The 13841-nt window shown below is 38.0% G+C and overlaps 1 protein-coding gene across 7 annotated transcripts in view; it reads left to right on the top strand.

Moving 5' to 3' along the window:
* The first annotated feature begins 1960 nt into the window (after positions 1-1960).
* Positions 1961-13841, top strand: part of NAP1L1 (nucleosome assembly protein 1 like 1) — a 30136-nt gene continuing 18255 nt past the window's right edge. For 2 of the 7 annotated variants that reach the window (XM_077111476.1, XM_077111475.1), the window contains exons 1-2: positions 1970-2150; positions 11556-11592. In XM_077111476.1, coding sequence (XP_076967591.1) covers positions 11576-11592 — 17 coding nt within the window. In that variant the 5' untranslated portion in view covers positions 1970-2150; positions 11556-11575. Of the gene's footprint in view, positions 2151-2713; positions 2921-11555; positions 11593-13841 lie in introns of those variants that run through there. The other 5 variants (XR_013155825.1, XM_077111474.1, XM_077111478.1 and 2 more) reach the window with 4 other exon arrangements.

Raw genomic sequence — 13841 nt, 5'->3', positions numbered from 1 at the left:
GGCTAGAGAAAGAAGCTAGAGGAGTGGGCTGGAGAAAAGAGGAAAGAAAGTATGTAAACTAATAATTGTAAATCCTCAATTATGGGGGGAGGGGTGGAACCTAAGAAATTAGGAGCCTTAGGACATTGGAGTGTCTGAAATTAGTGGGGCTCCCTTGGGATAGAAACCATTATAAAGTCTAATTTCTCAATTTTGTTTCAAAAATTCTCCCACCATGAAGGTTTATGGAAAGCAGGTGAGCATTATTTACTTCATTTTTAATATGCTAACTACCTTGGACTGTGGATAACTTTGATTAGAACATGACAATCTGGAGGGTGCCATTAAAATTAATGCCAAGTTTATGTACAGTTTGAGAACTGTTCTACTTCATGTATAGTGGGTTCTTCATGAGGAGTCATCATTGATGTTATTATAATTAGGGTTATCCTAACATCAAGGTGGAGTAGTATATGAAGAAGGCAGGAAAAAATAAAACTCTCAGATATGAAGAACCAAAATGATTGGGTAAACTGGGGCATCTGTAATGTGCAATGGGAAAGGAAATTAATTTCAGTGAGGTTGGGGACTGCCAAGAAAATAACTATATCCTTTAAGATGGAACAGAAATAGTTGCTATACATGAGGATTATAATAGATTATTTCAGATAGTTTGAAGACTGCAATATGTAGAGTAAAGGACCTCAAACTTTTTGGTCTCAGGCCTTTTTTACAGTAACTCTTAAAAACTGAGGACCCCCAAAAGTTCCTGTGCATGTGTGTTATATATATTGATATTTACCACATTAGAAATTAAACTGAGACATTTTTTAAATGTGCATTCATTGATTTAAACAGTAAACCAAATATTAAGATGTTTTATGAAAAATACTTTCCAAAACAAAAAAAATCGAGTGAGAAAACTGGCATTGTTTTACATTTTTGCAATTCTCCTTAATTTCGCTTTTAACAGATGGCTGGATTCTCATATCTACTTCTATTTCCATCTGTTGCCATACGACGCTGTCCTATAGCCACTAGAAAACTCCCTTGTACACTTCCGAGAGAATGAGAGTGCAAAAGCCAAATAATGTCTTACTATTACTATGAAAACGGTTTTGACTTCCCCATGTAAGGGTCTATAGGACCCTTAGACCACACCTTAAGAATCACTGTTCTAAGGAGTTGAAATTAGTCAACCCAGTATCAATTGAAAAACAGCCTGTGGGTTCATACGATTAAGGATATACAGTTTGTTCTTTTAGAGAAAGAGGAAAGCTATGGATATGGTGAGTGTTTTCATTAAAAAAAACATCCAAACAATACGCCACATTAATCCATCAAAAGAACCAAAGTAGAAACGAGGGTTCTCATGCCAGGTAAAGATGGAGGGTGTAAAGATGGAGGGTGTACGGGTGAGGCGCACCCGGGAAGGCCTGGAGACACGCTGAGCTAAGAAGACGCCACCAAAGGTGGTCACGGGGGAAGAACTGTTGCTCTAAGAGAAAAATACGGCAGAGACGGAAAATGTTTACCACAGAGTTGCAAGATTAAGGCCAAGAATAAGACCGGGATCTACACAGGGACTGAGGCGCACACTACGGCAGAATGCGGCAAGCGGGGCAAAAGATGGATGGCCCCCCTCCCCCTATTCCCTTCCCCATTCCGGACAACGCTGAGGGTTGGGGGTGGGGGGCGATTTGGGCCATGGATGAGGCCGGAATCAGAGCCTCAACCTAGAACCATGGGGTTGAGAATTCCTTCCCAGTGTAGCAGAGAGCAAAAGAGACTACGCAGCGTGTAGCAGGAAGCAGAGGTTAGTCACAGGCGGGAACCGGGGGAGTCCGAGCGCCAAGTAAGAGCCGCGGGGCGGGAAGAGCCAGCAGCAAGAGCGTGGAGGCCGCGGGGGAAGAGGGACAGTTCTGTTGCTAGGAAACCGGGCCTGGACCCGCCTCCTCCTCGCGTTGCTAGGAGACGGAGAGGCCGGGAGGAGGGCGGCGGAGCGAGTCTACGTGCTGACGCTAATTGTATATGAGCGCGTGCGGCGGGCTCTTGGGTCTTTTTTAGCGCCATCTGTTCGCGGCGCCGCCTCCTGCTCCTCCCGCTGCTGCTGCCGCCCTGAGTCACTGCCTGCGCAGCTTCGGCCGCCTGGCTCCCCGTACTAGCTGCCGGTAACGGATGGGGGCCTGGAAGGGAGGGGAACCTGGAGTTGGCCGAACGGCCTACGCAGAGGGAAGGGAAGAACAGGGAACTGAAAGTGGGGACCGTGGGCGCCTGGTTCTCCTTGGCTGTGCTGTGGGGTCGGACCTGTCCGCGGAATTTCGACTCCTCAGCCTTCGAGACGGCCGCAGGACTGGCCGTCGTTTCTTTCAGGGACTGCTGAGGAGACGCAAGGGTCGGTGCGGCCTTTGGCGACCCGCGAGGCCTGTGGCGGCCGGTCGCGCTAGTGTGCGCCGAGGTCCTCCGTGCCTCACCGGCTTCTCCGTGTGGACAGAGGGAGGCCGCGGCGCGCCCTGGACGCCCTGAGAAGTCAGCGGTAGTGCCGTGAGGGACCGGGAGGCACCCTTGGTGCGGGCCGGGCCCTAGTACGGAGCCCGCCGCCTCCTCGACGCCCCCGCTTCACCCTCAAAAATAATTCCCGGAGGGAGGTCGCGGGGGGATGGAAAGAACAGCGGAGGCTGCGAATTCCGACGGGTGGGAGGGGCAGTGAAGGGAGGAGGCCCTAAGGCTGGGAGGGGGCGGGGGAGGCTGCGAGCCTCCCGGCTCTCCGCCCACGGGCGGCGGTGGCGGAGCTAGGAGGGGAAACCCCGGCGGCGTCCCTCGACACGTGGTGATGGGCTTCGAGGCTGTCGTCTGCGCCTGATTAGAGACCCCTGTCTAGGTTGTTCTTACTTAACTAAAGTTTTTGAGATCGTGGGCTAGGAAAATGAATAGGGAGCAAGTAAGTTCAGCCCCTGAGGCTCAAACTGTTCCCTTTTTCTTCCCTTTGATCTTAATCTTTCTATTTGTACGGGAGGAGGATATGAATGTTAGTTGATGGGCAGTGCGGATCAGGACCGCTACTGCCACGATTCTAAAGAATTAGCGCGTGTTAACAAAAGGTTGTTATATAGTGTATCTCAAAAGCACAGAAACTGAGTGGGTGGTTGTCTTGACCCAGGATTATTTGGAGGAAGAAAGGTTGATTCTGATCAGTCTAAACCTAAACTATTCTAAAATGGAAATAAAGGATTTGGCCTGTAATATCTTTAATTCTTCTATGACTTCTCTATAATTTCTTAGAAATTTCTTTATTGACATTCCCAGAATAAGATACTTAACTAACCATCTTGCTCTTAAATTGAATGGAGAGGGTGGGGGGAGTATGTATTAGAATGAGGCGTTTATGTAAATTTATTGAGCTAAATTTGTAGTATGCTTCCTTGTCCTCAGAAGTCTGGGGAGAGCTAGTAAAGTGAGGCAGTGGTTTGGGGTCCTGTCTGGGAGGACTGGGCTTTCAGAAAAAAAAAAAAACCTGTATGGGAAGGGTAGTCAAAGAACTGTTTCAGACTATCACTGCTTGATTAGTTAGTACTGAAATGACTAGCTGGTTTCACAAACATACACTGCTTGCCTGTTTTCAGGAATGCTGTAAAAGGGAATTTGCTCATGTAGATGAGGTTAAAACATCTTTTCAAATTAGTATCTAGGTCCTACTTTATTGTCAATTTAAGTTAATACTCCTATAAGTACTTTTACTAATGATGTAATGCCCTTGGCCTTTGGAAAAGAGAATAACTTTATGTACAGAATAACTTAAAAGTGACAGGTAAATGAGGTTTACATGAATCTTCAGTGACTATCACAGATCTAGTACCAAGGTGGTTTGAAGTTCCCCAAGTTCAAATAAATGACCCACATCTAAACTGTTTAATTTAGTTCTAAGAAGACTTGCAGATTCTTGGGAAAACAATGGGCCTAAACATCGAAAGGTGGATTTGGACATCTATTATTATATAATCTTTGATTCTCTTTTCAGGACATTGTTTATATTAATTTGTGAACTAGCATTTACAAAGTTTTCACCATACCACTTTGAAAGTCTTTGTAAATTTTATCTGTTGCAAAATAACTTTCTGATATTTTGACGGAATTATTAACCTAATAAGGACACACATGATTGATTGTCCTTGTTCCTTAATGAGAATAAAAGAACAACTCCATCAGAAATAATCCAAAATGTTGCTCTATTTTCCAGTTTGTCCATGTTGGTTCAGGTGACTGATTCCATTCTAAACTCCGAGAAATTTTCTAATAAAGGGTTCTTTTATTAGAAGGAAGTAAAAGAGGCAGAATCTCAGACTTTAAGACTGAAGGAGGTTATCATTCATGCATACTCTTAATAGCTTGGCTCTTTAAAAAATTCTATATTCACATTTCTTTTCCTAGTTTCCACCCTGTAAAATAACCATCTGGGGTTTTTTAAGACGAGTATATGTAGCTTAGTTTTTTTAAAAAAAATGTTTTTTATTGTGAAATATATGAAGCAAAGAAAACAATTTTTAAAGCATACTTACGCAAGTAGTTATAGAACATATTTCAGAGCCTGAAGTATTAGCTGGCGCATAACAGGCATTTAATAAATGTTAAGTGAAATAAAACACTAGTTTGCTTACTTTGTTCATTTTTGCTCGATTGTAAATTTGAAGTATTAATGGAAGATAAGATCAAAAGGAATCAATCCTAATCGGTATAGAAATACTGATTATTTGAATTCTCAAGACTAACCAAACCCATAATTGTGTTTGCTTTTAGTTGATTTTGAGTAAATAATTTTACCTATTTTGACACGTATTCTAGATTTAGGGGTTATTTTGTGAGCAAAGCAGGCAAATCGGTTACCTAACTGAGTTTTAAAATGTCAAGTTGTGATGGGTGCTATGAAGAAAAAAGTGAAAGGGTCATTATTTGAAGGAACATGTTATAGTGGTGATATAAGTCCCATTTCAGACCAGTTTTGAACTGAATAAGAAGTTATCTTGTTGAGGATTGGAAGTTTCAAGTTACTTAGTGTAGAAAATGGCCTCTATACTTCTGGTTACCAGTTCTGTTTTTCACTGCTACATATTTTGATGCTCTCGCCTGTTCAGAAGTTTTATGTATTTGAATTTTTATGCGAATAGGAAGCTTTAGTTTTGAGGAACACGGAATTACTTATGCTGAAAATACCTTAGAAAACTCAAGTGAAGAGGGCATAGTGTAGTAAATAGTGTAATAATCAATATTTAATGGATGACTATTTGGGTGCTGTTTTAAATTCTGAGTTAACTCATCTGGTGCTCCTAATTGGTGGTATTAGCTTTTTTTTTTTATTGTTATTAGCATTTTAAAAAGGAGAAAACTGAGGCACAGAGAGGTTTAATGATTTATCCAAGGTTACATGATTAAGCAGTAAGTGTGACTAATGATATGGTGATATTTAGTGTTTGCCTGACTACTGATTTTTAAAGACAGTTCTCAAATTGTACATCTGTACATCAGCTTGAAATTTGAGAAGCACTCAAAATTTCTTGGGTTCGCTGTGCTTCAGGGGAAACCTTCAGCACTTCTTCGTGATGATGAGATCTTCCAGTGTCAAATCTATTTACTTACCACTGGTATAGTAGCTTCTTGGCCTTATGACTGACTGCCTGTTGTACGTATTCTCTGATGAAATTGTTTGTACCTGTTAATATATTATGTGGAATGGTTTGGTGAGTTTTTTGCAAATATCAGGGATAGTCAAGGGGGCTGTAACCTGAGGGCCAGTGAAAGGAGAAATTCTCCTTCAGTGAGAATTTGAAGCCAGCATTTGGTGACTACCTGGAGAGGTGTTCTCTCCATGCCAGGTGGAATCAGTTCCCATATTTGAGTTAGAGAGTTGGGATATTTAAGAATGATTGTTTATATAGTATAACAAAAAAACACTGCCAATTAGGTAAGGCATACTGTTCTTCCCTTGCACTTGAGACCTAACTTCAACTCAGCTATGTTTCTCTGCTATTGGATCAGGTAACACCGTAGGTATTGAGAACCCTTGTGCAGAAGACACGGTGTTTTCAAATAAGTGTCCATTTTGCTTTGGGAGATTAATCAAAGGTCAGTTGTGGATTGACTCAATATCCCGGAAATTGAAAAGTGAGCCTGAAGAATAGATTATTCTAATTTAAGGTTGTATTTGAACCAAATAAGATACTGAACCACTGCATCATTGAAAATGCTATTAAGAGGACAGCAGTGTCTGAAATAGATTTATTAAGCACAGTGCGTTTAGAATAGACAAAAGCTGAGAGAGAGGAAAATTAATATACTTGGGACATTCCTGGTTCCTTTGAATTCTTAGCTTTAAAACATTTGTAATTTTTAATTGGTCATTTTCTGTAAAGGATTAATAATCAGGTTGTTACTGTATAATCTGTGTAGCAGTAGCTTGATTGGGGGGACACTGCTTTCTGCAGTAGGAGACCAGAAGTAGATTTTAGAAGGCCACATTTTTAATCTTTGTTCTTTTATTAGTTGGTGTTACTGAGCATGGTGTGTAATGTTTTACCTGCAAGTATGAGGAAAGCTTATAAAATCCCTTAAACAGTAGCATTCCATAAATATGGTTTTTCTTGCTTTTCATTGAATATAAGGAGGAGTTTATTCAGAATGAAGTTTACTTTATTGGTGGTGAGTAGCTTTAATGGATAGTATGTGTCTGGAAAAGTGACTGTTTTCAGCACCTCAAAGTGATCAGATTGTGGTGTGATTTAGTGACTTACCCTCTTCCCCTCTTTTTTCCCAGTGGTAGATTTTCTTACTGTTTTAAGTTTCTGAGGTCAAGACTTTCCTTCAGGTCATGTTATTATGAACTGGTGGCTTTTCTTTCTCCTGGATATCTTCTGTGCATTACATATGTTGGGTAGTACATTGAACCTTTTATTATAAAATGACCCTTTTATCTCTAATAATACTTTCTCTTAAAGCTTGGTGGTTGTGCTTTTCCTCCCTGACTTTAGTACAATGATACCAACTTTCTTTTGATTTAGGATTGTATTTTTCTTTGAAATTCTCAACAATTGTCAATAATTTGGTTTTTTAAAATCCAGCTTGACAATTTTTTTTAAATGGGATCCTGTAAATCAATTTACATTTTGTAAAGTTACTATGGGTAGATTTTAATTTGATTATTTTGTGCTATTTGTCTAACTTTTTAGGGGTTGACTAAAGATTTGCTTTTATTTTCTAATTTGGAAGTTATATCTTCTATTTCTAATCTTTTGGAGGTTGTCCTAGAAACAAAAACATGCATACATAAATGCATTAGAATTCTTTCACCCATTTACTTCTCTCCTCTCCCCCCCCCCACATGCACACATTTTTCTTGTCATCTTAGGCCTTACATCTGAAAACACTTATCTTCTGCCTGAAGAATATACCTTTGAATGTTTTATTTAGGGTCTGCTAGAGATATTTTTGCTTGATAGTATCTGTTTCACCTTCATTTGTATTAGATGAGTGCTTTTAAGGTGACTTATCTTTTGTGTTCTGCCTTTATACTGGGAATTTCTTTTTATTCTTACTGGAATTTGTAGGGCTTCCTGAGTCTAGACTGGCATCTAATCAGTTGTGGACAATTCTCAGCTATTAATTTCTTTTCTCCATTCCTTCCTTTTCACTTAGAATTCGTATCAAATGTTAGACTTGATTGTAAATTAAATTCTTATTTCATTATTTTCCATCTTTGAGCCTCTGCTGTATTCTGAAAGATTTCTTCTGAGCTTTCGAGCTCATTAATTCTCTCTTCAGCTGTATCTAATCAAATGTTAAATCTGCCTACTTAGTTTAATTTTATTTTTATTTCTAGAGCTCCTATTTAGTTATTTTCCAGATTTACTACATTCCCTTTAAGGGTGGTTCATTGCAGTTGTCTTTCGGTTTGCATTGTTTGTAAGTCAGATGTTTTCTGTTGCCCCTATTGGCCTTGAAAATGGAAATATTTGAGGTCTGGAAGTAAGGTGCCCCTCCTTATATTTGCATATGCAGGTGCTTAGGAGCACTACTAGGCAGAGACCACTTTAAGCTTTGGAGGATAACATAGATGAGGCTCTTCCAAGGAGGACTGGGTTTATTATCTCTTGAGGACATAATGCTTTGGGAGTCCTTAATGTGGAAGGTTGCTATTAAGATTTCCCACCATGAAATGAGCCTGGGGCTTTTGGTTTTAAAACAATGTAGATAAAACAAAATTTTGCATTTGCCTTTAGGGCAAACACTTCCTTCTATTTACCTTTTTGCCTCCTGCTTTGTATTCAGTGTTTGGTTAGTAATTCCTTTTGATCTTATTTACCATTTTGATGCTTTTAAGATTTTAACAAATATTTTATTGTAGTCTTTTAATTATTTTTCAGTGATAGAATTGGTCTTAAATGTAGCTTGTCACTACCAGAACCAGAAGTTCTTTGTGGAGATCTTAGAATGCAGTTTCATATCTGACAAAATTTGTCATCGATTTTATTGTCAATGACAATAAAAATTAATTCAGGTGTTATTCTAAGCCTGTGCTTTTCCCTGTGGTCTGATTATGTGAGAACCACCTCCCTCAGCAGCTGCATTTTATATTATAATTTTAAATGTACAGAAAAGCTACAGAGATAGTCGTGTTCCTGAATGCCCTCTCCCTGTTCTCCCCTCAGTATTAACATCTTGCATAACTATGGTATATTATCAAAATGAAAGTAATCTTCCAAAAAAGGTAGATAAGTGGCCAGTGGGCAGATGAAAAGATGCTTAACAACTTGCCCAACAATTCACTTGGGAAATGCAAATTAAACCATGATATGCCTGCCCATGTCCCCGACACAAAAAAATACCATGATATACCACTTCACCCACTGGAAGGGCTATTATCAAAAAGAAAGGAAAGGAAAGGAAGTATTTTCAAGGATGTGGGAAATTGGGACTCGTGTGTTGCTATTGGGAGTGTAAAAAGGTACAGTTGCTTTGGAAAAGTTTTGCCGGTTCCTCAGAAAGTTTAATATAGAATTACTGTCTGACCCACCAATCTCCCTTCTAGGTACATGTCCCAAAGAATTGAAAGCAGGGACCTGAACAGATATTTGCACACCAATGTTCATAGTGGTATTATTCCTGATTGCCAAAAGACAGACACATATAACTTAGATGTCCATCAACCTACAAATGGATAAACAATATGTTGGATATACATACAATGAAATGCTAATTCAGCCAGAAAAAGGAGTGAAGTTCTGATAACACAGTACAGCATACATGAACCTTGAGGGCATGTTGAGTAAAATAAGCCAAGCACAAAAGGACAGATAACTATGATTCCTCCTATATGGAATGTCTGGAGCGGGCAAATCCATAGAGATGGAAAATGGGTCTGAGGTAAGGGGGTAATGGGGAGTTACTGCTTGATAGGTATAGAATTTGTTTGGATTGATGAAAATGTTTTAGGGATCTCACAAAATTGTGAGTGTACTTAATGTCACTGAATTGTACACTTGAAAATACTTAAAGTTGCAAATTTTATGTTAAATATGTTTTACAGCAATAAAAAAAATTTAAACCCAAAACTAGAGAAATCTCTTTAAAACTATTATTCCAGTTAATTTGCAGAAGTATTTGGCCGCATGCTAAGGGTGATAATCTAAATGGAAAAGCATTAAAAGTATTGAATACTTAGGTACCATATCCTGATAAGTCTTCTACATGAATTTAGGTTTCTGGTGTGTCTTTCCAGAAATGATTTATTCGTAAGAAAAGATATGTAAATTTTTTTCCATATATGTGTATATATATATATATATGGGGAAAAAATACATCCAAGTGTGATTTTGCCATACATCCTATATCCTGCTTTGGAGCTCTTCCTATCAACTCAGATATGCAAAGGAGTCCATTATATGCATGTTCCATGCTGTTTATTTTTGATAAGTAAAATAATTGTGATTGTTTTATATGCACTGTGTGCTACCTAGGAGGATACAATGCCTTGATTGGCAAAAGCAGATGTATGCTGTCATCACAGATCATAGTTTGGTCAGTTGGGGAACACAGACCATAATCAAAGAGTCAAGTCATTAGAGTATAATTACAAACTTGAGAGACCCTGTGATAGGAAGAAATGGAATGTTAAAGAAATGTGTACAACAAAGGAGTCTTATATAGCCATAAAGGGATGGTTGGAGAAGTCATCTTTGCAGAAGTAAGATTTAAGCTGAAAGCCAAAGGATGTGCAGAGTATCTGAGAATCTTCTAGGTAACCATAGAAAGCAAAAGGTTCTTTACAGTTTATTTTCCGGTTAGAGCCTCATAAATGAAAAACTAAGGCCAGACATGGGCATATTTAAGGTTTTTTATACACCCGTGTACAGATTGCCCTTCCCAACCATATTTAAGAGCACATATACACTACAGTTACCCCTGAATTAAAATAGTTTTCAATTTCTTTGACTAAGAATCAACACTTATTTTTTAATGAACATTTCTTCATAACTGCTAGCCAATTAACCAGCTTCAATAGAGAAACTATCAGTACTATTACAAGTTATTAAAAGCAAATAGAAAGTAAACATATTAAGCATAGTAATACGGATAGTTATCTTGTAGTATTTTGTGAATTAAAGCCTAAGATTTTAATTTTTTAATGATGATTTTATTTTCGTATGAAACTTTAACTCGATTTAGAGTTTTAAAGTGATCTGTATTACACAGCATTCAGCAATTTTTCTGCCTGAAACAACAAATTTTACCTTAAATTTTATTTTTCTAAAGGTAGTATTATCGTTAGTAATACTAATCTTTTAACAAAAATGAAGTTAGGATATGCTATGAAAAAGCTTAATAGTAAATTTATTGTAATAGGACTAGTAACCAAGAGCATTGTTGTCAATGAGCAGATTATCTAGGGAAGGTTGAGGAAGTGAGATGTGGTGTGAAGTTATATTTGAAGAGATGGTGATGGTTTACTAGAAATAGATTGGGACCCAGAGTTTTATGATAACTGTCAGAAATAGTTTAAAATACTGGTATTTGATAGAGATTATTAGATTATCTATCTTTTAATAACTTGGGAATGGATAATAGTCCAGTAGGTGGCAGATTTTGGCTTATTAACATGTCAAAATGAAGGTTTGTCCAGTGAAGTGTGAAGTAGCCTAAACATTGATGCAAAAATTGACCACTCATAGAGGTTAAAGGAAACTCTAAATAAAGGACCTTTTCTTTCCTATGATTCTAGCATAGATTGGATTCTTGATCAATAATTTTATTATAACACTTCTTATATGGTAGATTCTAAGAGCCTAGTAGTAACTTGCTTTTTTTTAAACAATATCCTGTGTGAAAAATTATTTTAGTGACAATTAAGATCATCTTGTGTTGTGTTCATGAATTTTTCTTTTGAACACTTATGTTTTTTAAAGAAAGTACATTTCTTGAAATAGTTTTCAACATGGTATTACGTTTTATAAGGGTTTTGGCTTCAAATGCTTTTATTAATTTTAAATAAATTGTATAATTTTTTTAACATTTGACATTTTTCTCCATAGATATTTGGAGTTCTTACAACATGGCAGACATTGACAAGTAAGTGGCAGATAGTTGGTTCTTTTTTCAGAGATCTGGCATCACTTTGTACTATGATATATGAAAATGTATGGTATTCACTAATGGTTAGTACCTACTGTGAAAGTTGGGTAGTCTAACCAAGATAAAATAAGTATTTATGATTACTATCGTAAAAATAGAAAATCATTTGTCCTTATTCTAAGGAAAGTGCTGAGCCCAATAATGTATCATAACTACCTAAATAATTTCCATCATATATGTATTTCCCAGATATTTTACTGCTTAAAATATATGTACATGTAGCGTAATATACATTCAAGATAGTGTATAAAATGTATAATTTAAAGAGTAATTAAACGCTTGTGAGGTGGCTCAGCAGACAAGAGTTCTTGCCTGCCATGCCAGAGACCCAGGTTCAATTCCCGGTGCTGGCCCATGCAAAAAAATAAAAATAAAAAAATAATAAAACGCTTGTGTACAAGTTAAGAACAGAATATTATTATTGGAAGCCCTGTGTGTCTCTTCTCAATTGCATCTTCTTTCCAGATCCTCATTTTTTTTGTTGCATTTTTAATCACTTTTTAATTTTGGAAAACTTTAATAGCAATCACAAACCTAGCTGTAAAGGAAAAGGCATTATTACTAATAGTTGAGAGTTCCAAGGGAGAAAAAAAGAGACTATTTGGGTCATAGTCTGGCTTCAACTCTTCTGAGGCTTTACAAGGTCATGCATCCTGGGGAAACATAGGTTTAACCAAATTGGCATCTAGTGTGGATGGATAGGGTTCTAGTGTAGATGGGTGACTTGCACAAATTTAGCCAGAAAATGGGATGAGCTGCAGAACGTTTGTTGCTTGTGATTCCTGCCAATTCAGAGGAGTAGGTAGAAGCAGAACATTATGGGTGGTGATGGTGAGAGGGATGATAGGATTATCCACAACTCTTGTAGACAAGCAGGTCATAGGAAGGTGGGAGGGAGGGTGTGAAGCTTCTTTAGCACAAGGACAGCATATCCAAATACATAAAAGAATCTGGGCCATTCCACCCATGTTTGCTGTATTTAGCATAAAAAGAAGACTGAATGACAGAATGACTCCGAAAGTGATTGTTCCTGAGTCATGTGCTGTAGTCCAGATCACTTAACTGCACACATGTCATTATGGAATCTATTTTTACTACCTTCCTGGGTTTTCTTTTTGCTTCTCCTGTCTTAGATTTGCTGTTTGCTATATCCCATGTTCTCTTTTTGGTTCTTTAGTACCTTCTTGCAAGAGTACAACTGAAGCTTAACATGTCCGTTATTCCACCCTCAAGCTCGATGGCTTGAGTGTAGAATTCTAGTTTGGAAATTATTTTCTTTCAGAAATTTGAAGGCATTTCTCCATTGTCACCTTGCTTCCAGTGTTCCTGTGAAGTTCAAAGTTGTTTTTAATTCTTGATCATTTGTACATGACACTTTAAAATATACATACACACACACACACACACACTTATAATTCTGGAAGCTTCTCTTCAGAATTCTGAAATTTCCACTTTGTTTCTGTTTTTATCCATGTGTAAGGCATTCAGTGGTGGACCCTTTCAGTCTGGCAACTCACAGCTTTCAGTTCTGGGAAATAACTCTTCATTTATTTTGTTGATTGCTTTGTTTCTGGTGCTCCTGTCAAATGTTGTACATTGGGTTGGTCTTCTAATTATCTTTTGTCCTATTTTCCATCATTGTCTTTTCTGCTGTCTTTGTGGGCAAAGTCGAAGAAACTTTCTCTTTTCAGCTTTTGTACTGTTTTAAATTTCTGTCATGTTTTAGTTTTCAAGAGATCACTCGCTCTCAGAATGTCTCTGTTTTTATAGTATCCTGTTCTTGTTTCATTTGTAGTATCTTTTTTTGATGTTTCCTCCTCTTGTATAGTCTGTTTCTCTTAAATTTTTCTTTGCCCCATTTTGATTTGGTCTCAATATAAGAGACTTTGCCCAAATATGAGATAATACTTGGTTGTCTGCTCACTAAGGTTGGCCGGGGACAGTTGAAGGATGTTAAAAAAAAAATGTCGAATGGAAAATTGAGTGTTTGGAAGCAGGCTTGTCAGTTTGGAATTTGGGATAACAGGGTTAGGGAAGGGTCTTTGCATTCAGCATTTTGGTGTATATAAAGACAATCCATGTGTTTTTGTGATCCCCAAGTCTGAGTCCGCAGTTTTACCCTCTCCAGCAAAGAGACTGCCAAACTTGTACCAGGGTGAGGGAGAGAATCTAAAAATTTAACTGCT

Source organism: Tamandua tetradactyla, chromosome 7, assembly GCF_023851605.1.
Source record: "Tamandua tetradactyla isolate mTamTet1 chromosome 7, mTamTet1.pri, whole genome shotgun sequence".
Taxonomy (NCBI): Eukaryota; Metazoa; Chordata; class Mammalia; order Pilosa; family Myrmecophagidae; genus Tamandua; species Tamandua tetradactyla.
This window is presented reverse-complemented; position numbering and strand designations above follow the sequence as displayed.